We start from the raw sequence: 26,136 nt of genomic DNA, 5'->3' as shown, positions 1-26,136 counted from the left end.
CCCTTGTCCTCAGAGCCCTGGTGCCCCCATTTCAGTCCACAAAGGGGCTCGAGAACACAGATTCCTGGGCCCCACCCTGCAATGTCTGACGCTGTGGGTCTGGAGGGAGGCCTGTGGTCTCACCTTTTTGACAGGTTTCCCGGTGAGGATGCTGCCGCTCCTGGGGTGGGGGGGAACCGAGAGCCCCTACCCCCCCGTGACGCGGCTCCAACGCTGGCGGCGTCAGCGCCCGGCCACCCTGGACAAGGGACACAGGGCCTGGCTTAGTCTCTCCTCCGAGTGGCCCGGCCGGCCTGCTGGGGTGCTATCTCCGTCACACCACCCGGATGTCCCCTGAGCTGAGCAGGAGGGTTTGGTCCCGCCCCTCGGGCGTCCGGCGGAGGAAGCTGTGCGTCAGGACAGCAGGTGTGCCTGGGTGCCGAGAAGGTGGGTGCGGCCGCAGGGTCTCCCCGGGGGCTGCGGGCAGAGCTCTCCCTGGGGGCAGCCGGCTCTCAGGAGGCAGCCCCCGGCCTCCCTGGCACAGCGCCGGGCGGGCGGTCTGGAGGGGACCTGGCCTGAGAGCCCCCCGCAGGCTCTGGAGAGGCACGTGCCGTCGCACCTGGGCCAGCCGGCAGTGCTCGAGGACGGCTGTCCAGCTCCGAGGGACACGGCCCATGCCCTGGGCCGTCCGCTTCCATGCTGGAGAGGGCCCCGGGGCCCGGGCGCTGCCTGGCTCCAGCTGACCCTGCCTCTGCTGCCCGGAGGTCAGGCTGCCTCGCCCACTGCCCGGCTGGGCCCGCCTTCCCGGAGCCCGTCCCCCGGCCTCTGGCCTCGCAGGGCGGCCCGGGGAGGTCCCTCGTCACAGCCAGGTCACTGGAGTCTGTGCTCAGGGTTTGGACCGTGGAAATCAGGCTCTTTCTTGTGTCGGAAGCACGGAGGTGTAAAACTCTGGCTCTGTGGGCAGTTTCTGCCGAGGGAGGAAGCTGGTGAGGATGGGAGGGACCGTGGAAGGCGGCCGAGAAGCGGGGTGGGGGCGCCCAAGGTCACGGGCAGTATCTCACTTTACTCGGCCAGTGGGGTCCAGCCGGGGCTGGGGCAGCGCGCGGGCCCGGGGCTGCGCCGACGCCGTCCTGCAGGCAGAGGGACTGTCCACTGACGCTGGGACATCCCAGCTCCTCCACCGCTTTGATGCAGACTCTGTCTGGGCTGCATGCCTGTCGCCTTTGGGAGGTGAACTGGGGGATGACGCTGACGGACTAGACGCCGCCCCAAGGCTCCCGCTGTGCGTGTTGGTTCAACTGTGTGACCACCCCCACCCACGGCGGGGCCGCCCACCGCAGAGGCCGTTGCGGGGGGCGTGTTTTCAGGAGCTCTGACTCCAGCGTGGATTCAGCGCCGGCCCTCGCACCCCCGCTGCGAGGTCCAGGCAGGGCCCTTTTCTGACTCTGCCCCCCAGGCCTGGGCCTGTGCTCAGCCGGGACCGGGGAGGCCGGCCGGACGTCACGCAGAGCCCTCTGGGGCGGCCGGAGCGGGTGACCCTCCAGGCCACACCCAGGCCTTCCACACGGGGCTCCACGCGGTGGTCTCTGCAGCAGCCAAGGTGAGCACAGCCTGCCTGTGTCTTGCAGACAGAGCACGTGTGTAGCGGGATACGGACGTGGTGCTTGAGAGACACTTCTGGAGCCGGCGTGTTGGCTGTGCTCTAGGCCCTGCCGTGCTCCTGTCGCGGCCGCCTGTGCTCTTGGGCGCCTTGCCGTCCCCTCTGCCTCGTGCCTGTTCTCCTTCCATTCCCCTGGGGAGGCCAGCCCTGACTACCCAGACCAAGTGAGCCCCCCGAGGGCTGAAAACACAGCACGGCCCCTGCTCTGCCGCTTCCTGGCCAAGTGGCCTTGGGCTGTTACTCACCTGTCTGGGGCTCAGTCTCCTCGTCTGTCTAACGGGTGTAAGCGTGGCGCCTACCTCAGGGTGGCTGTCGGCGTTAGACAGCGTGATGTATGTGGAGGTCCCAGAATGGTGACCAGCACGCAGCAGGAACTGTATAGACATTCACTCCATACACAGCTGTGATGTGAATTATTCGAATACTTTCTGTTTGGTGCCTGCCACTCCAAAGTAGATGGAACCTTTTCATCTGTATCCACTGAACACGTTGGATGAATGAATGAGTGAAAGTGGCCACAGGGAGGCCGAGGCCACGCAGGCGTCCTGCCAGGGGCTGTGCGTTTTGACCAGTTGCTCCCCGTGGAGACAGCACTGCTGTCTGTTTGGAGCAGCTGTCGCCCTCTCGACGTGTATAACGTACACACGCGAGGAGAGAGGCTGCGGGGCAGCAGGCAGCACACGGGTACCTGCGTGTCCTGGAACATTCTGAGCGAGCGTGCGCTGTGGCCTCGGACGTGCTGGTTTCTCTGCTGCCTCCTTCCAGCCCTAGAGGCAGGTCGGCCCCACGCTGCCCTTTAACGGATGGGGAAGCTGCGCTTTGGGCAGGGGAGGGCGCCTGCCCAGGACACAGAGCTGGCAGGCAGTGACGGGTGCTCCGTCCCCCACGCTCTGCCTTCTTCCTGCAACGCACAGTCATCCACGTCCCCCACACGTGGTCCTGACCAGAAAGTCCTGACCAGGGCAGCCAGACAGCTGCTGAGAAAAGCCAGACGTTCTTATCCTGGAGGAAGGGCCTAGAAGGGTGATGAGACCACGTTTGGGTGCAAAGCTTCGTGGGACCTCTGCTTTCAGAGTCCAGGGTCAGCAGTCTAGCGACCTAACTTGGAGGAGCAAGAAGAGAAAAGCTCGTCCAGGAGCGATGGAGGAACGTGGCCTCTCTGCCCCTCCCTCCCTCCCTCCCGCCTGCCTTCCTCTCTTCCTTCCCTCCCTCCCGCCCGCCTTCCTCTCGCTCGCTCTCCTGGCTCGCTCTCTCTCCCTCTGGCCGAAGCAAGGCCACGTGACGCTGGGAACCTGCTCCCGGACGGGAGGGATAAATCACCGCGGCTTGTTTAACTGCCATCTGAAGGACCATCAACCCGCGTGCTAAGCAAGTGCCCGCCTGCAGTGAGCTGACCTCATTGAACCCTCTCCTGGCCCCTCCGGCCGCACGCATCACAGACCCTCCGCCCCTTCGTCACTCCTGGAGCGCATCTAGTGCTCGTGAAAGGAGCCCGTCTGAGACCACCGGCTCCCTCGGCAGACGCGGCACCGTCCTCGGGCTGTTCTGGCAGCGAGCGGGCACTGCTCAGCGGAGCTGGGTTTGGACCAAGGGCTCCTTGTGCTTCCTCTGGACCACAGACGGTGTCCTCACCCCGTGCTTCTGTGGCTTCCTCCACCAGGGATGCATGCCCTCGTTGCTAAAAAAGCCACCCTTTTAAAGGAGCGTTTAAATGGGATGAGGTCTCACAAATGGAGGGAACTCAAATGTGTCCTTTGAAACAGGAATCGGAGGGGCAGAGTCTTTCTGTCTGAAGGATCAGCCAACCAGACCACGGTCTGCAGAGCTGTTTACTGCCAGCCACACTCCCGTTGCTAGGCTCAATTTCTGCATGTACATCCTGGAACCTCACCTGCTCCAGCGCTTGGGAGTTCTTCGGCAAATTCTCACCCCCAGAAAAATGTAATGAAAGAACAAGGGTGGATTCACGGTGCTGGGTTCCTGGATTCGACTTTGCAAAGCGGCTTTGCGGCGCGAGGGGTGATGTTCAGCCGTCTGCCGCGTCCGTGAGGGCGGGATGCTGGGAGAGGCTGGGGCGGGAAGGTGTGGGGGGTCTCTTTGTCGGGAGGCAGTTGGACGAGAAAGTGCGTGCCCTGTTGGGATTGCCCCCCCGCCCCCCCGCAATTCTGTGCTGCAGAATATTTGAATCACGGAGCGGGTGACCAGGGGACACTTGGTTCTATGTTACAATTATTTCTGCATCTTAGGAACAAGATGGAATTAATTTCATGTGGATTTCAGTGAACACTGATTGAATTGGGAGAGGGTGCTGATGGACAGGCCATGACACTGGTTGGTTCAGAGAGAGAAAGGCAGCCTGGGGGAAGAGGTAGATACTTTCTAAATGTCGTCTTCAGATCTCAGCCACTAATCAAATTGTGAACCAGCAGCTTGGAGACTTCAGGCTCTAGATTACAAAATATTATCTTAATTCAAATGAGAAGCTCTCTCGCAGGGGGCTTCTGATTATTATTTGGGATGTTTGCATTTAGCTCAGAAGGGTAAAACCTACGTAGTCATACCCAGAAATATTACTGAAATATTGTCATTTCCCAGTCAAGATAGAAAACATTTTTTGACTCACTGTAGAAACACATGATAAAAATAAACCGACGACTAAGAAACTTAAGCCCTTTAAGAAGTCTGGATTTATGAAGAGATGGTACAAAGGGAGAAACGAGCAGAGTAGGATCCCGAACGCTTCGTGAGAAGGCCACACGACGAGCCCACTGTGCGTCCCTGGGAATTCTCACCAGGAGCAGAGCCCTGTGTTCTGACCCTGGAAAGCACGTAGCATTTCACCACGTGGCGCCAGTCGCAGTTGGGAAGGCACCAGCAGCTGCTTCGGCGAGCACCTCAAACGCGGTGCAGATAGATGGACCACGAGGATCCTCAGCTTCTGTATCTGTCGGCCAAACTGCACTTCCCAATTCCCGTGATTCCGCTATTTCAGACCAGCAGCCGTGGAGGGGAGGAGGGGCTGTGTCTCCTGCAGACCCCGCTCAGGCCGCGTACACGTTTGCTGTGGTATCTTGTTCCTTCCTGTGACCGCCTGGCTGCGTGTCGGGGACCCGTCCCTCGGTCATGTCCAGCAGCGTTTGGAGGGGAAGAGCAGCGTCCCTGAGCTCCGCCGTCTGCCTGTCCTTCAGGATTTCTGTCTACGACGGACTGCTCGCGCAGTTCCTGCTGTAGAACCGTTATAGATCCAAGACGAGATAAACATCCTCAACATGTCCTACAGTTCACATCTTTAGTGTAAATAAGGGTCTGTATTTCAATGTCATATTCGAAACTGGAAAAAACAAGCCACGGATTTCAAGTTTTATTTCATGAGATAGTTTAGCCGTGGAGTCTTGCCTAGCGTGTGACCAGGGGAGTTCTAAGTGAGTCCTGCATGGCGTATTCTGAACTGGATGGGCAGATAAACTCCAGTTTAATGCTGTTTGTTTCTTCCTCGGAGGAGGTGTGATGATGGCGAGGAAGCCCTGGGTGACTGCAGCGGTTTCAGCCTGTGGGGAAGGAGAGCAATGCCTCCTGTCTGTGATACAAACCTTTCGGGGCGATGCAGGCGGTAACATTTTGTTATAAATTACTCAGCTGGCCTTAGTGTGCTTGGTCAGCTTGCTGTACGCCCCTTATGAGAAAAATGGTTCCTCGGTTTTCCGCAAATCAGAGTTCAGCTGAAACCGGGGCTTTTATTTATCTTCAGCTGCATAACTTTTTATTATTTTTTAAAGGTATTTTTAAAATCTAATTCACTGAACTATCCCCACACAGTGATGTATGGTAAAAAGGTTATTATGATATTTTTCGGGTGAAGAAAGTGCGATATTTTGTATCCTCGAGGGATTTATATACGTCAAAAGCCAGGTAGCCAGAGATGTAGGAGGTAATCTTACATTTCCTAGCTTCAGGCTTGGGATTTCAGATGACGGAGTCATCTCAGGGCCCTAGGTAGCCTGTGTAAGTTAACGAGAAAGGGACAGAGCCCTGTGAATTAATCAACGTGGAATAAAATATCTGTGTAACAATTCATGATGACCATTTGAGAGCCAATAATAATTTCATCCCTCATTTTCCCCTTTTAGGTTCTGTAAATGAAAAGTTACCCCAACGGGAAGGCACAGGAAAAACAGGTAACTATCTTAAAATGAATTTCCTTGGTATATTATTATAGCAAATCCATCTGTGCCTTAAAGTAACTTCTCGAGTTAAAATGTGAACATATATCAGTGACGGTAATGAGAGCTCAAGCACTTTGCTAATTATTTATTTATTCAGTGAGCGTTTATTAGACCCTTAGGGTTGCTGGGCACCTTGCAGGTGCCGGGCACGAGACCAGCTGTGTCCGTGTCAGGGCTTCGCAGACGTGACGCGTGGTGGGACCCCTGTGGATGGTGTCCACATCATCCCAGGTCCACACCTGGGCAGAGGACCCCAGACCTGGCCCGTGACTCTAGCATAGCAGTTGTTGGGGTCACCGATTGAGATGTCAGCTGTTCCTCCTAAGAAAGGGGGACCTTTTTCATCTATGACAGTCACTCCTGGGACCAGTACCCACGAGAACCAAACAGAGCAGGGAGCATTTCCTTCGGAAGTCACCCCACGGCCCCAGGCGCGTCTCTGCTGGGCAGCAAGCCCAGCACGACCTCTTTGCCCTTTCCTCAGCTGTCCCCGTTAGACCCAGTGACACATTTTCTGTCTTTATTTGATATCAACCTGTGAAGCCAGAATTTATTTTTAAGATGAAATAAAAATAATGTACCAACATCTTAGGCACATTTTTTTTCTGATGCAGGTTATAGGATATGAACCAGTAATAGAGAAAAGTAATATGAAGTCAAATAGACCCCAGACTTATTCAACCCAGGTCTCTGAAGTGTTTACTGAAACCGTGGTGGGCGCTGTCCTCGCCGTGGGGAGATGTAGGGTCTTTGTATCATTGAGATACATCCGTGGGAGGCACACAGGTTGGCACGCGCATAAACGCCAGCCGTGCAGACGGCGCGCAGGGAGGGGCAGAGGAGGCGAGCTGGAGCCATGTCTTGGAGGAGGAGGAGGTGCTGGGGGTGCACGGTGGGCATGGCGGGGGGCAGAGAGCTCCCAGGTGGGGAGAAGAACCTGGTTCGTAGGTGAGAGAGTGACGGGCAGGTGGGCTCAGGACCCGGGCTCGGGAGAGGGTCCACGTTGGGGAAGGAGAAGATGAAGTTGCCCAGAAGGTCGGGATTTGAGTCTCCGAGACGCTGGGGCGGGCGTACTGGCATAGATGCTCGCGGTTAGACACAGGAATCCAACGCCGGAAAGAGAGACGGAGGGAAATACTGTTTCAGCCTCCCCGCCCCCAATCCTGTCCATGATGCTACAGCTGCATCCGCTGTAAAAATGCTTCCATCCGATCCCCGGGGAACTGGCACGTGGGCTCGGAAGTGGGTTTGAGGGAAGAACACCTTCCTTCTACTGAAGCCCCTCGCTCTACAGACGTGTCAGTCAGAGGAAACACCTGAGAATAAGCAACAAAGCTTATCTTCTCATCGGGAACATGAGACGTTCAATGAACTCTCTTCGAGGGAAAGTGAGCGGCCCTGAGCTGTCCTTGACGTTGCCTCCTTTTCTGAAGGCTGAGCCCAGTGGGTGCCGGTGGGCTAGTCACGGCGGGACAGGCTCTCCAGGGGCCAGAGCACGGCGGGGGGTGGGGAGGGCCAGGCTGCCGGGGGCCTCGGTGCCCTGCGTCAGGGTCGGGGGAGGAGGGGACGGGGCTGTCGCCCTCCAGCATCCCTCAAGGACACCCCCTGTCCCCGCTCGCCTTGGCCAGCTCGGCTGAGAACTCAGACTGGCCCGGACCCAGGGGCTGGGGCTCCTGGCCCCGCAGGGGCGCGCGGTTAGGCCGCGGCAAACGTGTGCGACAGGAACTAGGTACTTGAGGGGTGTCATTCCGAAGGATGTTTAAATACGCGAAGGCGTTTCTCAGTATGTTCTGTTAAGACTTTTAAACATGTTAGACACGCGTTAAATATGTTCCCCATTTCGTTCTTGGAAGAAGATTACAGAACATTCAATAGCAAAATATTTTCAGTTCACTGCTGCTGTCATTATTCGACTCGGATACTTCAGACAAATGATGCTACATTTTGTCAGTATTTCCACAGATAATAAACTGTGTTCAAGAGATTGTTAACTGTTCAAGAATTTTTAAAATATTCCTTTTGGTTTTCCCCTGAGAACTTATGGGAAACTTCATTTTTACTCTCTGGGTAGCTGGGGTAGCAACGGGTCACAGTTAGCTACGTAAGCCGTGTGGCTGTCCCTTCTCTCCGCCACTGCTTGCTGCGTTTTGATCCTGAAATGATTTAGAAACAAAATCACAGGGATGAGCAAGCCTGGGGGAGAAGCGCTAGGGTGGCTCTTGGGGGCCCCCCGTGTGCCTTGTCGTGGGGTCCCTGGCGGGGCCCCCGTGTCCGGGGGCTCCTGGAGGCTCGCTTACCGGGGAACCCGAAGGGTGTTCTTCCGCTAACTGAGTAAAGACCGTGTCCTTGGATGACATCCTCACGGAGCTGGCGCAGGGCTCTCTGACCCACACCCGTCCCTCTGTCCTCTGACACTCGCGCCCCACCCCCCACCTGGGCCCCTCACATGTGGTCACAGGAGGCCTGAGAGGCCGAGACCCACGGGGCACCGTCCAGGGCCAGGCCCTGCACCCCCGCCTTCCAGGCAGGAGAACGGGGGCCCAGCAGGGCTGCCAGACCCCTGCCCCGCCCCCCAGTGTCCCCCCGCCCTGCCGTCCCTCCCCCGTCCGTCCGGCTGGCTCCGACGGTTTACACCTGCCCCTCCCCGCGGGCTGTGTGCGGGGCCGCGAGCGAGCGTCTGCGGGTCTGCCGAGCGCTGGGGGGGGGGGTGGCGAGCTGGGGGGAGAATGCCCCCTCGGGGCCTGTCCGTATGCACACTTACTTCACTTACTCTCATAATTGTAGTCTCCTTGCAAATCTTTTCCGTTCTGAATTCAGATGATGCCTCAGCGCCGGCATTGGAGACTCAGCCCCAAGGGGATGAGGAAGGTGAGTGTCGGCGGGGAGTCGCGGGGGACGGGGGGGCGCGGCCGGGACGGCGCTGGGGGCGGGCGGGGTTCGGCCTTCCCCAGCCGTGTGAAGCCCCGCTGCCCCCCCGAGGGCTTGCGGGTGCTGCCGGGGTGCCCTCGCACAGCACACGCAGAGGCCTGTCTTTACGTCGAGGTCTCTTAGCCGACGTTTCATCTGGAGAACGTGATGCATGTGTGTATGGAAAGGTGCCAAAGCACATGGCGTTTTCCCCGCTCATCCTTCATGTCGTGTGGTCACCACCTTTACCAGGGCCAGCTTCGTGGGGTCACGTGTGCACAGAGGTTTCAGAGGCTCGTGGAACTGCGTGGTCACGAGAAGGAGGCCTTCCTGCTCTCAGCCTTTAATGCACTGCTGTGAGCATCCGCCACGGCACCACCAGTTCTCGGGTCGAAAGGCGTCAGGTTTGAAGGCCAAGTGTAAGGCATGCCCATGATAAATAAATCAAAGATCAAAGGGCAGCCTGACGCTGTGCTTTGCAAATAATACCAACAGTAATAATGATAAAAAGGAACCTTTGTTGGCACTGAGGGCCACGGACTCTATTACCTGAGCCCACCGGGTCCTCAGAACCCCATTTCACAGCTGAGAACACGGGTAACTTGTCTGAGGTCACAGCCCCCATAGGTGACAAAGGTGCATCTCCCCAGCAGGTCAGCTTCAGCGTGGTTCTCGGGCACGTGGTACACGGACCACATTGTGAATATCCAGTTATGTGTGTTCATGTTACCACCGGAGACCTGTTCCCAGAGTCCTGTAGGCACAGAGTACATTTTACATCTTGCACCTGGCATTGAATCTTTCAGCCGGGTGAGACCCTGTGTGTCACGTGAATGTCCATCTTTACCACACAAGGGTATGTTTCTATACTTGGGGGCTTTTGGCCAAAACCTGTTTCTTTCCAGGGGAGCCTGTCTGGACTCACATCACTATTATTTACACTTCTGGATGAAGAAAGAAAGAAAAAGGCCTATGCTAAAGTCTTTAAAAATGTATGTTGTCATCTCCTTTTGTTTCAGGCACATAATCAACTTACTATTTTTTTACATGTACAATATGTAGTTATTGATTTTTTTGACTTTTAGGCTGCCTGCTGAAATACTTAATTGAGAGACTTTGTGTTTTCATGGGGAACTAAAATAATTATCGTTTTATTTTGGTTTATTAGATATTGCATCACGATACCCAACTCTTTGGACTGAACAAGTTAAAAGTCGACAGAACAAAACCAATAAGAATTCAGGTAAAAGGGGGCAGAATGTGACTGAGTTCGTGGACCTGGGAGGTGGTCTTGTTTTCTGCACGTTACGTATAGAGCCCATATTTTTCCCTGGTCACCAATGAGTCATGCAATTAATGCTGTGGTTTGCCCACCAAAATGTAGTTCACATTTGGGTGTTTTTTAAAATTTGCTAAGTTATAGAACATATTATAGAATTTTTAACATTTTTTTCTTGGAAATTATCATTACGGATACGTTTTTCTATTGCATAAAGATATTAACCCGTACATTTCTCTTACGAGTTTTAGAAACTGAGCTGGTTTTGTTCAGTCTTGTCACTGTATTTCCAAAAGTCATCTAATTTGGTTTGCTTCTGTACCGTATAGATTAGTACCTGGGAAACTAGTGCAAACATCGAATGTTTCAGATTTACTGGTGAATCCTGAAATCTTCTCAGGGGAGCATCAGTGTGGCAGTACTTAAACTTAATCTGAGAAATAAATATAAAATTATTGGAAAAGTGTCACTGGAAATGTACATTTTTTTAAAGCAGTTTTAATTGTCAGTAGGAAGCTATGTGGGATCTGACAGAGTTAGTTCCATATAAGTTCATAGAACAAGGACACTTGTATTTCACTCATAACTTACTGATACCAGATTTTCAGGCCTTACGTGACCTGTCAAATATAATCAACTAATAAAAACTGTGCAGACTTTCAGTACTTATGGGACTGAAAATAATGTTTTAGGAAATTCCAGTTTATGTAAGTTACCTTACACTGTAATTTGATTTAAATCAGCCTAAATGTGTAGAACACAAAAAGATGACATTGAGTTGATCTACAGACACGGGGCATGAAATTACGGGGTTATATCTGTGTTTAAAGCCAGGTGTCCAGATACACGCTCTTTCTGAGGGTCCAAAGGAAGTCAGCCCTAGCTGGTATTTTAGGATATTAAACATAGTATTTACTTTATTAAATTTAGTGATAAAATGGCAAACAACCATAGATTTTATGTAACAACTCGCATTGCCATTGAGATTTCAATGTCAGAAGAGTTTCATTTGTACTTAATTTTTATTTTTAAAAGACACTTTTAGTAATAATCTTCTTTGGTAGAAGTAGACACATTTATTTAACAAAACATAAATAATTTGTGACTTTGCGATTCTGTGTTTTTAAAAATTTACCTTGTTTGTTGGTGTTGTTTCATGTCCCTTTACCGAAGAAGCCACACTGAGAACGCATTGCTTTTTTCCTCTGCTGTTTCTTTATATCAGTTAAAAGTACTATTTTCCCCCATTCCAGTTTGCACTAAACTAACATAATATTACTCATGTTACCAAACATGAGGAGAGTGGCTGCTGCGCACGGTGAGGGAGGCCATGTGGGTGTGGACAGATGTGCTTGGGAACATAAAGGGATAGTGGTTTTTAGAAGGGACCTCCTTGTAAAGAAAACAAAGTAATCCAAGTCTATGAAGATTTGCACGTGATCGGCACTCAACACATGCTTATTTCATGTGTTCTAAGGCCACTTTGATGGTATCATTGCTGTTCTTACCTAAAGCAAACTAAATGAAACAAAAAATAAATACACAAATAATAAAAATTTGATCTAATCTAAGTACCGTGACAGCTTCAGTGCTGGACTTTTAGTTACTGAAATTCCATATAAAGAGAAGTGAACTATTCCTCTGTGGGTTCATGATGCAGGAAAAGCATCATTGTCGTTATGTGGCTCAGGATACATTGAGTAAGTGACTACACCCTAACAGCACCTGTTACTTAAGAAGGCATCACTCAGTTTTTTCCTATCAATATATACTTGAGTATCAATTTATTTCTTTATGTTCTTGAATCATCTTATATTCAATTTTATCATTCTATTCGTAGAAGTTACAAAAATTGGCTACAAAGGGTTACCAGATAAGAGATTGTGTGACGTGTTGTTTCATTATATAAAATTAATGTACATCTCTGTTCACTGAACCGACGCCCCTCCCCGGGGACACGTTCCGACCTTCCCGGAGCTCTGCTCTGAGCGGAGCTGGGATCCGGCAGCGGCGCGAGCACCCCCTCTCACGGCTGGCCCCGCACTGGTTACAGGGGGAGCAGCTGACATTTCTGGTGCTCAGGACGCGCTGGACCTCAGCCTCGCTGCCCCTCTGTCCCGCCCGCCGGCGTCACGCCGAGCGCGGGTTGGGGACCACTGCATGTCCCACGTCCCCTCCTCAGAGGAGGAAGACGCGGTTACAGCCCAGGCTCCGGCAGGGTCTCTGAGCGCGGCCGCTGCCGTGCCCCCGACCCCACCCCCACTGCATCTCAGAGAGAGGCACCTCCCCCACCCCCACTGATGGGGGGGGCCCTGGCTCCCTGTCCCTGCTCCCCTGGTGACACAGCCGGGCCCCTGCTAAAGTGCACCTGTGCTGCCCACAGGCCCTTGGCCGCCCTTAACCCTTCGGCTCACGTTCCTCGTGGCACCGAGGGGGTGCGCAGAGGGAGCGGGGGGCGGGGGGCACAAAGGGTGTTTCCCACGGTGCCTGCGGGTGCGCACGGGGGACGCACCGCGTGTCTTCCAGCCTGCGCCCCATCTCGTCCCTTTTCTCATTCCCTCCGAGACTGTTCTTCCTGGCCCTCGTCCTCAGACTGCTCCCCGAGCAAGCCTCGCCGTCGCACCTGCATTCCGATTTCCTATCCCCGCTCCTGGGACGGCGGCTGTGCTTTCCAGATAGTCTCCACTCTCGGACGTCCCTGGGGCCCCCGGGACCCCAGCTCCCGGCGCGAAGACCGCCTCGTCCCCGCCGCCGCAGCCTCGCTCCGCGCACGCGCTCAGCATCACTCCTCCCGTCGCTCGCGGCCCCTGCCCTTGTGAGGGGACCCCGCAGACAGAGCCCAGCGCGCACCCCACACCCCCAGGGCAGGGCGGCGGGGGTCTCGTCCCTCAGCCCTTCGGGGGCGACGGCGGCCGCGCTCCAGGGAGCTGTCGCTTCCCGACCCGGAACAGGGGCTCCGTGCCGCCCGTCTCCTCTGCTCCCTCTTCACGAGCCGGGTCGGCATCCCAACCGGGAGGTCCCCACGGCCACCGTGAGGGTTCCCCGGGCGTCCCCCCGGCCGGCGATGGCGCCCAGTCCCTTGGCCAAGCGCAGATGCGGCTGTGAAGGCATTTTGTGGAGGAGAGTGACACTAGACGGGTGACCCTGAGTGGAGGAGGTCCCCTCCACCCTGCGATGGGCTCACCCAGCAGCACCGAGGGGCCCCCATGCTGGCCTGTGGGGGCGGGCATGGGGGGTGGACTCTTTATCTTCTCCGTGAGGAAAGCGCCGAGGGCGCTCTGCCGGCTCCGTGTTTATTTCACGTAAATACTTTACTTGCTGAGTGCGCCCCGGCCCCTGTGCGGACCCTGCAGGGCGCAGGTGTGCAGGGCTCTGCGGGGACCCAGGGCTGCCCTGGGGGCTGCGGTGGGCAGCGTGCAAGGTGGGTCTTGCATCGGCGTCTCCGCCCTGCTCTGGGGAAGGAGATGCGTCGTGACATTGCTTCATGTCCAGACCCCACTTCTGATGGCTGACCCCAGAAACGTGAGCGCCAAGGGTCCGCGGTGGGCTGTCCTTTGACCCCTTCCCCACCCCCACCAAACACCCTTGTCAGCCACAGCCGCGATGCGCGGGAACCCTTGTCTCGTCGCTTTAGGAATCTGCGGTCGCGGAGGGCTGCTTCTCCTCCCCCACCCCACGCAGGCCACTGTCACCATCCGTGGTCACGGTGCCAGCCAGGCCAGCTAGGAGGTGGAAACTGGCCGAGGGCTCCAGCATCCGATCCCAGCGGCTTCGGAGCGGGTGATGCTTCCCCAAGGCAGAGAGCGCCAATCTGGGGATCGGGTGTTTTATTTCATTATTTATTGCAAATCCCGAGTTGGCGGGAGAGCGTCTGCTTTCTCTCTCTGCCTGCGGCTCTTCCGAGAGCTGAGCTTGCGCCAAGGAGGTGGCCCCTCGGAGACCTCCAGGGGCAGGCCCTGCGCTCCAGGGCGCTGCGTCCCGCCGTGGACGCAGGACACACTCAGGCCCCTCGTCTGCTCTGATAAACAAGAAGTGACCTCATTTGCTGTCTTTTTAAGTTTTGCGTGTGAGCTGGAGAAAACCTAGAGGCCCCAGTGTTGCCATCTCTGAAACCCTCCTCCCACTTGGGAGAAAAATATTTCTTCCTCCCTAAACCATTAAAAACAGCTCTGTTTTATATCCAAGAGATGTTCTGTATCTCAGGATGTTCCACAATTTTATGGGACCCCCTCCGTGGAAACATTTTCTGCTTTATTCAGGGCTGATAATTTTTGTTTTATTACACATATTAAAATTATTGCCAAAAGATTATTATCTTTTGATTCTGCTTTAAATCATGGTAAATTGCATTCCCTGGGGGAAAAAGAACACCAATTATATTTTCTTTCTTCCTTTTTAAGTTTTAAAACATTATTTCCTCATTTCCCTTTCTATTCCATTCTTCAAACATGACATTACAAAACATCAAGATGCCAACTACATTCCTAACTTATAAAGTGTGGGTCATTTGAATAGATTAAAATAAATCAAATAGCTTCTTCTAAATGTGGACTGTAAAAATGTATTATTAATTAAGCCACCTAAAAATGTACATGACAATTTATCCTTTATAAAAGGGAGTTTTAATTCCAATCATATTTAATTCTTAGATTTCAGTATTCAAACTCCTGTTAAATAATCAGGATGTGGCATTTCAACATGAGCACAGAAAATAGTAATGGAAGTAACCAAGCTGGTTGGAAACACACGCCAACCTTACACATGCACAGGCCTTTGCACTCTCACTGTGTAAAAAGAGAAAAGGGCATTGGATTTATTTTTTCTCTCTGTATAAATGAGATTTAATCCATCGAGTAATGAGGTCTGATGTTAAAGAGCGTGTGTTGTAGAACCAGAGCTACGATTTATGGGGGGCTTACTCTGCACCCTGCGGAGTGCTACGTGATGCAGGGCTTAACATAACGCACCTCTCCCTGTCTTGTGGGTAAGGACACATTCCAAAATCTCCAGGTGGCTGGGAGGGCTTTAGCCCAGGTCTGTGACTGCACGTCAGACACGTGTCGCTTTCAAAGCCAGTTGCCTCGCGGTGACGTGACTTTGGTCCCAGCTTCCCGAGGTGCCTCTGTTGTTGACAGTGGGTTAGGAGCCTGCCTCGCCGTGGAAGCACCGGGATGGGTGCTGCAGCTCTTGACCGGCCAGGCTGTCCTCTGGGGAGGGCAGTGGCTCCAGAAGGGACATGATGGGAGGTGACCCCGGGCAGAAGCGCGTCTCCGGCAGGCAGAAGGGGTGCAAGTGTGGGAACTGGGGAAGCAGCAGTGTCCCCAGCCTGGGCCCCCTTCTCATCACGTGGGAAGGAGCACAGGGGACTGAGGCGGGGGGCTGGGGATGGATGCATTGTGCGCTGCACGGGGGCACGGTGAGCTGAGCTGCTGTTGGCCCGGCAGTCCCCTGTCCCGGGCCTCCGGGTCTAGTGCAGGCTCCTTCTGACTCAAGTTACGGCCGCTGCTGCTTGGAGCTCCTGGGGCCTCGGGAAGGGGGTGGGGGCTGAGCTGGGCTCCCACACGGCGCCGCCATCCAGATCAGCCTCCCTGGGTGCCAGTCAGCATCTCATCTCCATGGTAACAGTGAGCCAACCTCTCGGGGATTGGGGCATGTCCATGGGAGCCCTGGTTGTCCAGTGGGGCCATCAGAGTCCAACCTGTAAATAGGAGGGGGATTAACGTCCACTTGTTCATGTGCGATGTCAGGGCTGGACTTTGCAAATAACAAGAGGATACTTTTTGAGAATCTCTCTCTCTTTCTCTCTCTCTCTTGCATGTGTGTGTGTGTGTGTGCTCACTACAGAGGTTACTGGATACCCGCTTTGGAGAATTCAGGTGCTAGAAAGTGTATGATGGGAGTAACAGCACTGAGGAAAGGTTTCCCTGTGGCGGTGAAGTTCGTGGGGTCGTGTCCAGCACTGGTTTGGTTTCTGTCTGAACCAGATGAAAGGTCTCTTGCTCTTCACCCTAGAAAGTTAACAGAACAGGTAGCACTGTGACCCTGTTTCTGTGGTCTTCCCAGCAGTCGGATTACAGACTAAGTCAGGATTGATGTGTCTCGTAAATAATAGAGGGTCTTTTTGGACATGACTCACACAGTTAAACCCAAACTAGAGTTCTTGCCTCACCCGCAAGGGCAGCGGAAGGACACACTGCCAACGGCCGCCTCGTCTCAACAGGTCCAGTCTTGTCCTCCTGGCCATGGAGAGGGCTGACTGATGCCCGGCTCTTGGCCAAGCCTGACGCGCGGCCAGGTACAACGACCTGAGCGACCCGGCCGTGCGGCCGCAGAGTTTGAAAAACATGAATCCAGTTGCTAAGGATTTCGGTTCACTCCCGGAATGATGTGGGGTGCGTGTGTGTGCAAGTGTTGTGTGTGTATTAAGTACTTGTTTTCATCTAAAACGTGCCTTTGTGTTTTTAACAGATGCAACCTTTTCCCTTGCCTTTCTTCCTCTTCAGAGCTATCATTTTTTCTCCTCTAATTTGCCCTCATCCTGCGTTTCTGTCTCAGATAAGCACTAGTCTGGAAGTGGTCCCTGGGTTTGCCTGAAAATCACATTAGTGCCTAAAGCTGGGGTACATCAGGCTATTGTGTTTCAGATGAGAAAGCAGACCAAAGATCTGCTTGTTTAAAAAGATCTCATTTAAGTTACATATTTAATACACTATCTGCATCAAAGCACAGAATATCTAGGTAATATTAAGGTTCTGTGTGCTAGGGCTCCCCTGGTGGCGCAGTGGTTAAGAATTCGCCCCCGCATGCAGGCGACACGGGTTCGATCCCTGGTCTGGGAAGATCCCACATGCCACAGAGCAGCTAAGCCCGTGCGCCACAGCTACTGAGCCTGTGCTCTAGAGCCCTCAAGCCACAACTATTGATACTGAGCCCATGTGCCATGACTACTGAAGCCTGCGCACCTAGAACCTGTGCTCCGCAAGAGAAGCCACCGCAATGAGAAGCCCGCGCACCACAATGAAGAGTAGCCCCCGCTCGCCACAACTAGAGGAAGCCCGTGTGTAGCAACAAAGACCCAATGCAGCCAATACACTAAAAAAAAGAAAAACTTCTGTGTAGAACTGAAGATAATATTAGTATTCTCTCGAACTACGTAGATCATTGAGGAAGTGAAGAGGGAATCCTTTTGTACCTGCCTGTCTCATCCCAGACATACGAAAAGTGCAAACACTTACGTAGACAGCAGATCCAGGTGACTTGCTTCCTGCTCCGCTTACTTCGTGTGTTCATCATGGGGCGTAGGTTTCTAAATGACACACCAGCGTTTATCAGGTGTAAATGTTGGGAGAAATGCCCCCGCAATTCCCCGTCTGGACAGGAAGCTCAGAAAGTTCACTCTTTTACTCGGGGGACGAGCCCAGGGGAGGGCTGGTCCTCTGCAGCCGTGCGGGGACCCAGGTGCCTTCTCCGCAAGGCTCTGCGGCCTGGTTCCGTGGATCGGTTTCAGGAGGGGGAGCAGCCCGTGGGGGGCAGACCCCTCCTGAAGGCGCAGCCTGGCCGTGAACCTGCCGCCGCTGCCGCTGTCTGTCCTGCTGAGGGACGCTGGTCTCTCGGCCCAAGGTCTCTGCACGTCAGGCGCTGGTTGGGCCCTGGACACGGCCTCTAGGAAAACAGCAACTATGATCACCGCTGCGCTGCATGGATGCGTCTCACCGGCTAGTTCATGTTTCCTTTGGTGTCATGCTAACGGTTACACATGTGCACACATGAGTGAGTGTGTGTTCATGTTACTTATATGCACGTTTACCTTTTGCTAAAAACGGGTGTTTGCTTGGGTGCCGTCTCCCCAGCCTGTGCCCGCTGCTCGGGGGGCCGGTGCTGCCCCGCACCTGCTGGTTCCCTGCAGCCCCGCGGCACCGGGGCTGCCTGTTAAAACGTGTGTCACCAAACCGACAGTCCTGGTGAGAACGCACATGCCTCATCTCACCCTCGACCAGAATATTGGAGTCTCTGGGGTGTGGCTTCCATAGCTGCATTCTCAGCAGCTCCTCCGGTGACTCTCCTGTGTGTGAACATCTGAGTCCCACTGCAAACACATGTTAACTGTTATCAGCAAGGTTTCGGCCACCTTTAAGTGTTTCCTTGTAACTTCACGTGGGTGTAAACAAAGCACTCAGTTTCTGGAAGGCATCTGAGTGCTAGGCCAAGGCCCCGCAGGCGTCCGTCGTCCTCAGTGCTGTGGGAACCCTTCCCTTACACCTCCGGCCAGTCCTTCAGGCTCCCCCTGCCCTCCCCGGGCTCTGCCTTTGAGACGCGTCCACGTCGCCCACTTCCCACCAGGCACCCGAGCTCCATGTGGCCCGGGTCACCCCGTGGATTCTGAGGGTCTCCAGGCCTCTCTGCTTCAGTCTTTCCTGCCACTGCAGCTTTCTCAACACCAACTTTTCAAAAGCAGGAGGCACGTCTCTGTTCAGAGCTCTGCAGCGGCTTCCCGGGTCACCTCGTCACAGGGCGCGTCCCTTCCAGGGCCTCTGGTGGCCTCCAGGCAGCCGTCCCTCCTGCAGCCTCTTAGCCCACCTCTGCCCATCCACGCTCCATGCCCTGTGTTTTCTTCCAGAGCTCTACTGAGATGGGATTCACAGGTGAAGTGTACAATTCAGAAGTTTTAGTCTAGTCACAGAGTCACGTGATATCACCACAACCTAATTTTAGGACATTTTCATCCCTCCCAAAACCCCAGACCCCGTGCTCATTAGCCATCGGTCCCCACGGACAACTCCCAGTCCTCGGCGACCACACGTCTGCTTCAGTCTCTGTAGACGGACTTGTTCTGTCATTTCAGGTTTGTGGAAGCTTACGACACGTGGTCTTTGGTGACTGGCTTCTTGCACTCAGCCTGGTGCCCGTACGGGTCCGGCACGGGATAGCGCGTGTGTCAGGCCTCCACCCTTTTCATGCCGCAGTAATGTCCTGTCGTATGAACGGCCTGCATCTTACTTGCCTTCCCATCAGCTGACAGACGCGTGGGTTGTTTGCGCGTGTCGGCTCCTGAGAATGGTGTTGCTATGAGCACTGCTGCACGGGTTTTTGTGTGGACACCTTTTCACGTCTCCTGGGTTCACACCCAGCAGCTGAATTGCTGGGTCGCATCGTAACTCTGCGTTTAACGTCCTTAGAGGCTGACGAACTGTTTTCCAGCGTGGACGCACCGCCTCGCATCCTCATCAGCACAGCGCGAGGGCTTTCTCCGCATCCTCGCCGACACCTGCCACGTCCCCTTGTTTTGGTTGCAGTCGTCCTGGGAGGTGTGAAGTGGTGTGTCCTCGTGGCTTTGCCTCACATTTCCCTGATGACTAGGGATGTTTAGCACCTTTTCACGTGCTTGCTGGTCAACTGCAGATCTTCTGTGGAGACATGTCTCTTCAAATACTGTGCATATTTTATTATTTTGTTATTTGCCTTCCGTTCTGGAGTTGTTCTACTTTAAGTATTCTAGATGCAGGTCCCTTATCCGATATATGATTTGCAGATATTTTGTTCTGTCCTGTGAGTTATCTTTTCACTTTTTTGGTGATGTCCTTTGAATCACAGGGTTTTTGATTTTGATGAAGTCCCATTTGTCTGTTTTTCTTTTGTTGCTCATGCTTTTGATGCCATAACTTAGAAACTGTTGCCTAGTCAAGGTCTCCCTTTGTCACCCAGAGGTGAGACCCCCTTTTGGGGAAGACGGGGAGCTGCTGGTGCCACCCTCAGAGCCTCACAGAGGTCTTCATGCCCCCAAAGCAGTGAGTCTTCCGGCTTTACAAAACTAGGCCCTTTACACCTTCTCTTCCACAGACTAACCTGAACCTTGAGGATGCAATTTGGAGTTTATCCTGCTGGCAAACTTCCGCCCTCTAACTTGCACTTTTTTCTTTCAGCTGGTGAAGTTGGCTAAAAGTTACAGTAACAGCAAGTCTGAATGGGGAAAGGATAAGAGAAAATGTTATAAAAGAAAAAAATGTAAAATTTGCATGGGATATACTAAAACTATTCCTCATTTATCTGAAATTCTTATTTCGCCTGTTGTTCTCTGTTTTGTCTGGCAACCCTGCCTGTCAATAAATACACTTCCCTGTTTTCAGCCTTTGCTCGGCTAATCTTCAGTAGAGAAAGGTTCTTTGGGCTTTCTTCAAAAATCGAATTTTCATACAGTGCATTAGTCTGCTAGGACTGTCATAACAAAACACCACAGACGGGGGTGGGGGGAGGGGTGTTTATTCCTGGTTCTAGAGGCTGGGAGTCCGAGCAGAGGTGCCAGCAGGGTGCGTCCTGGAGAAGGCTCTTCCTGGCCTGCAGATGGCCACATCCTCTCTGTGTCCTCACGTGGCCTCTTCTCTGTGTTCGCACAGTCCTGGTGTCTATTCTTCTTCTTGTAAGGGCTCTGGTCCCATGACCACATTTAACCTTAATCACTTTCTTAAAAGCCCTGTCTCCAAATATAGTCACGATGAGGGTTAGAGCTTCACCCCGTGGATTTGGGGAGGGACATAGTTCAGTCCATAACATGCAGAATAGAATGCTCTTAGTGTGCTTCAATTTGGATATTTTGCATCGAAAGCAAAACCTATCAGCAAAAAGGCTCAGCATCGCGGTAAAGGGGCTGTTGGTGCGCCCCCTGCCTGTACCTCTCAGGCCCCACCTGCATCCTTCTTTCCTGCGGTCACCCTAGACTCCAGGGATCTTTCTCTCGAAAAGTCCCCTCACAACAAACGTGATTTTGAAGTTGGTTAAAGAAATGTAATACTCATGAAAGCCATTTGGGTGGTGTCTCATCAACCTTTGATAAAAGTTTCCATGTTTAACTAGAATGAAATTTATTCCAACGTATCAAATGTTGGCTGAAGACAAAATTGAGACTTTCCCTCAAACTTAGTATTGCTTTCATGGCCACAAATCTCTTATATAAAGATGGATGTTTTTCCTGTAAAAAATTTTTATTGAAGTGTAGTTGATTTACAATGCTGTGTTCAATTTCTGCTGTATAGCAAAGTGACGCAGTTATACATACATCCATACATATATACACACATATGTATTCTTTTTCATATTCTTTTCCGTTATAATTTATCACAGGATATTGAGTATTGTTCAGCTCCCTGTGCTGTCTAGGAGGACCTTGTTGTTTATCCATCGCATATATAATAGTTTGCATCTGCTGATCCCAAACTCCCAGTCCATCCTCCCCATCCCACCTCCCCCTTGGCAACCACACGTCTATTCTGTGTCTGTGAGTCTGTTTTTGTTTCTTAAATATGTTTATTTGTGTCGTATTTTAGATTCCATATACAAGTGATATCACATGGTATTTGTCTTTCTCTTTCTGACTTACTTGACTTCGTATGACCATCTCTAGGTCCGTCCGTGCTGCTGCAAATGGCATGATTTCATTCTTTCTTATGACTGAGTAGTATTTCATTGTGTGGATGTACCACGTCTTCTTTATCCATTCAGCTGTTGATGGACATTTAGGTTGCTTCCGTGTCTTCACTGTTGTAAACAGTGCTGCTGTGAACTCTGCGGTGCATGTATCATTTCAAATTTGAGTTGTATTCTTTTCCAGATATATGCCTGGGGTGGGATTACTGGATCTTATGGTGACTCTATTTAGTTTTTTAAGGAACCTCCATACTGTTCTCCACAGTGGCTTCACCAATTTACATTCCCAGCAACAGTGCGGGAGCGTTCGCTTTTTTCCACATCCTCTCCAGAATTTGTTATTTGTAGACATTTTGATGATGGCCATTCTGGCTGGTGTGAGGTGAGGATACCTTATTGTGGTTTTGATTTACATAAAATGGGTATTCTTAATCGGTGATTCTTTTTTACTGTATTTTTGAACACCAGCCAAGGACAGCTCACGTTAACCAGGAACAAATGTCATGTATTTTACGAAGCCACCTCAGTGTGCTCCACTTCTGCCAGCAGAGATGTTTGTTTCCAACTTTCCCTGTGCCACTTGTACCAGCTGTACAGGTTTTGAAGAAGCACATGCAGTAATGGATATTGTAAATTCAACATGTAAGATGTTACAGACCCTTGCAACGGATGCTCTGCCTTTACTTTGCACACTTGTGGATTGTGTGTAACAGACATTGCAGATGGCAGCGTGTGGCACACTCAGTCATGCCGGAGGACACACACCTATTAGATGAGTTGTTGGGGAGATGTGTAGAGAAGCCTGGACAGCACACCAGTCAAGATGAGAGGTCTAGCGTCCTTATTTACAGCTGCTCCTGGACTAAGACGGCCAAGAAACACTCTCTCACCCCCCATTTCTACTGCTCATAACTTCTTGAACTTAACTTGAGAAATATAGTTCCAAGATTAGCCTCAGCTGAAAGGCATGTTTTCTTTTGTTGAAAACTTGGAAATACTTTGTTTTTCTGTTTTGGTGTGGCTCTGCAGCAAAAAGAGAAATTCCTCTGAAATTCTTGGTTGGGAAGAGAGTTTTCGTTAGCTCAAGAGTTTTTTTTTTTTTAAAGTGTTTTTCAGTCATTATGTATTCTCGTGACCATTGGACTATTTTATCCAAAGTCATTGCTTTATTTTTTGAAATAACAATGTGTTACAACCAAACTGCATAGGAAATGGACTTATGGGTTGAAGCAGATGCTGATAAATTACTGAAGATGTCTCTCTTTGTTTCAAGTCTTGCCTCTCTGTTTATACACTACTGCCTATTTCCTTGTTGTGCCATTTTATAATTTGTAAAGCCACCGTGGATGTCTTAGATGTCAGTACTGAATACCTGTGAGTTTCCTATGGTGACTTGTAACATTTTAGATGTGACATAGGGTAAAGATTTAGAGTTTTGAGCCAGTAAGATGGCAGTGAGAAACTAGAATGACTGGGGGTCTTGACTGGGCCTGGGACCAGTCCTGTGGGTATAAGTGGGCAGCCACTCAAAGACTGAGAGGGAGTCAGTTTCTGTTGTTAGGATTTCACACTCACTTCTTTTCAGATGTAGAACAGTTTTGTAATTTGTTTATTTTATATTTCATATATTTTATTTTTACAGCAGTTCCAGGTTTATAGAAAGCACAGAGTTCCCAGATACCTAACCCCTCAACACCTCTACGCTCCCACCGCATAAGCTTCTGTAATTAACATCTCGCATCAGTGCGGTGCATTTGTTATTATAGATGAACCAATACTGATACATTATTAACTAACTTCTGTAGTTTAAATTAGGGTTAATTCTTTGTGTTCCACATTGCATGGGCTTTGAAAAATGCATGATGTCTTGTATGCACCAAAATAGTGTCATAGAAATATTTTCCCTGCCCTAAAAATCCTGTGCTCTGCCTGTTCATCCCTCTCTCCCCGTAATTTCTGGCGACTAATTATCTCTTTTTGTTGCCGTGTCTTTTCATGGTTTGATACCTCAGTTTTTTAGTCATTGACTAGTTTTCCATTGTCTGGATGTACCACAGTTTATCTATTCACCTACTGTAGGACATCTTAGTTGCTTCCAAGTTTTGGCAATTATAAATAAAGCCACCATAAACATTTATGTGTGGACACAAGTTTTCAACTTACTTGGGTAAATACCAAAGAGTGTGATTCTTGGATCATATGGTAAGGGTATGTTTAGTTTTGTAAGAAACCACCAGACTGTTCTCTAAAGTGGCTGTGCTATTTGCACCCCCACCAGCAAGTTGTGAGAGTTCCTGTTGCTCCACATCCTCACCAGAATTTGATGTTGTCAGGTTGTTTTGGATTTCGTCCACTCCAATGGGTATGCAGTGGTAGCTCAGTATTGCTTTAATTTGCAACCCCCTAATGATATATTATATGACATCTGTGTGTCTTCTTTGATGAAACATCTATTCAGATCTTTTGTCTATTTTCTCCTTGGGTTGTTTTCTTATTGTTGAGTTTTAAGTGTTCTTTGTATATTTTGGGCATAAGTCTTTCTCAGACGTGTGTTTTGCAGATATTCTCTCCCTGTCAGTGGCTTGTCTTTTCATTCTATTAATGGTGTCTTTTGCAGAATGGAAGTTTTCTGTTTGGATAAACTCCAACTCATCGATTATTTGTTTCATGAATCATGCCTTTGGTGTTATGTCTAAAAAGTCATCACTGAACTCAAGGTCACCTAGGTTTTCTCCAATACTATCTTTTAGAAGTTTTATAGTTTTGCATTCACCATTTAGGCCTATGACCCACTTTGAGTTATTTTGTGCGATGTCCATGTCTAGGTTCAGTTTTTGCACATGGATGTCCTGTTGTTCCGACACAATTTGTTGAAGAGATTATCCTGGTACCACTGAGATGTCTTTGCTCCTTTGTCACAGATCAGTGAACTGTATTTGTGTGGGTCTATTTATGACTCTGGAACAGTGTTAAGACTGAAAAATATTCAGAAATTGGCTGTGGGTGAGTCGATGACTGGGAATAGAATTAATAGTGACCAGAGGTAAGGTCTTGAGAGCAGAGAAATGAAAGCTTAGGTGTTGTACAGGAAGATATGGAAAAAATGCAGGTTCTCAGCCAGGTCTCTCTGGGAACAAGCAGGGGAAGGTTGACAGCTGTCAGAGCTGGTCTCGGGGCTGCTTCCCCTTCTCCACGATGCAGGTCTTTGCTGTGGACATTCAGTCTCCGTCTCAGCCAGAAGGAAGTGTCTCTCACTGTGCTCGAGGCTGTTTATAGGCCATATTTTTGCCATTTTGGGAAGCACCCCACTTTGAACAGAGGCACTGAAGGAAGTTCTGGGAGAGGAGAGCTTGAAACAACATCTGTTTCCTACAAGACACTTGGGACACTGATGAACATGGGAGAAAGGCTCCTTGGAACTTAGGAGATGATTTGAAAAGCAAACTTGAGTCCTGGGGATAATTCAAGATAACATAATTTTAATTACTAAGAAGTGTATTTTAAATGCTCTTCCATGGATGGGACGTGTAAGAGAGTTATTGCTGGTGGGAACCTCTCTAATCCTTCTTTGCACTTATTTTTGCTTTATTTATTTTGGCAACTTATTTTATGATTTTTTTCTTCTTTTCACTTTTTATCCATTCATCTTTTCCAAGTGTCCAGGAAAGAAAGCCAACCCAAACCATAACCAGTGTCCCCACAGCCCTCGTCTGTGTGATGGTCTCTGTGGCTGAATACCCTAGTCTGGGGGTGAGCAGTGTGCCCGCCTCCAGCACAGTGGGAGGAGGGCAGGGAGCTGGAGGAGGATGCCAGGGGCCTTCCCAGTGCTGAGAGTGTTCGTGGTGGGTTCGGTAGGAGATGAACTTTGGTTACACGGGGCGTTGGGGCCCCAGTGACACAGGAGAAGGCACGGCAGGGAGGGGAGATGAGCTGGCTAGCAGGACCTCACGGTGTGAAGACAACATGTGCCCTGAGCCTGGACCCTGTATCACAGGTGGGAGGTGACCATGAACCCGGGAGCCTGGGGCCTCACAGGCTGGAGGACATCCAGGCAGGGGTGGCTGCACAGGTGCAGGGGTGAGGGGAAGAGTCAGGTGGTGTCTGGGGCTCAGGTTTGCTCCCGGAGCATCTCAGTTTTCAGCTTCAGTCCCGGGGGCAGCTGTCTTGGCCGAGGTCTGGCGTCCGGCGTGTGTGCCACGTGACAGAGCAGCCTTTCTCTCCAGCTGCCGACCTGGGTCTGGCCTTGCTGCCCTCTGTGGAGGTCACACCCTGTCCCTGCTTGCTCCCGACAGCCAAGAGGGCTCTTCGCTCGCAGGTACTGCAAACCCTCAGCCAGCCTGCGGGGTGGCAGGAGGCCCTCTGCGTACACTGGGACGAACATGGCCTTAGCAGGCGACATGGTGGCGGGCGTGCTGTTGGCTGGGGCGTGGCTGGTAAATATTAGAATCTGCTCTATTGAACACTTCTGCCAAATGTGTCTTCAGGTTTTCTCCCCTGAGAAAGGACGGGCTTCTGGGGAGCTTGGGGCCACCAAGGAGGACGAGGGGCAGCTCCAGGCAGCGTGGGGGCCGAGACCCCAGAGCCATCGTCTCAGGGACTGCCCTCCACTCAGCTGCACATTTAAGAACAGTTATTCCACGACTTAAAGCTCAGACTGTGCAATGACCATG

The 26,136-nt window shown here is 51.6% G+C and overlaps 1 protein-coding gene across 4 annotated transcripts in view; it reads left to right on the top strand.

Annotated features, from left to right (window-relative positions):
• The window catches only part of SMOC2 (SPARC related modular calcium binding 2), a 158,808-nt gene that overhangs the window by 65,012 nt on the left and 67,660 nt on the right, over positions 1-26,136 (top strand). For 2 of the 4 annotated variants that reach the window (XM_057740128.1, XM_057740127.1), the window contains exons 5-7: positions 5,767-5,814; positions 8,680-8,730; positions 9,938-10,012. In XM_057740128.1, the coding sequence (XP_057596111.1) occupies positions 5,767-5,814; positions 8,680-8,730; positions 9,938-10,012 (174 nt within the window). Of the gene's footprint in view, positions 1-5,766; positions 5,815-8,646; positions 8,731-9,937; positions 10,013-26,136 lie in introns of all 4 variants that reach the window. The other 2 variants (XM_057740126.1, XM_057740125.1) reach the window with 1 other exon arrangement.

This window comes from Hippopotamus amphibius, chromosome 6 (assembly GCF_030028045.1).
Source record: "Hippopotamus amphibius kiboko isolate mHipAmp2 chromosome 6, mHipAmp2.hap2, whole genome shotgun sequence".
Taxonomy (NCBI): Eukaryota; Metazoa; Chordata; class Mammalia; order Artiodactyla; family Hippopotamidae; genus Hippopotamus; species Hippopotamus amphibius.
The sequence above is the reverse complement of the archived record's forward strand: the minus strand, read 5'-3'. Positions and strand labels throughout refer to the sequence as shown.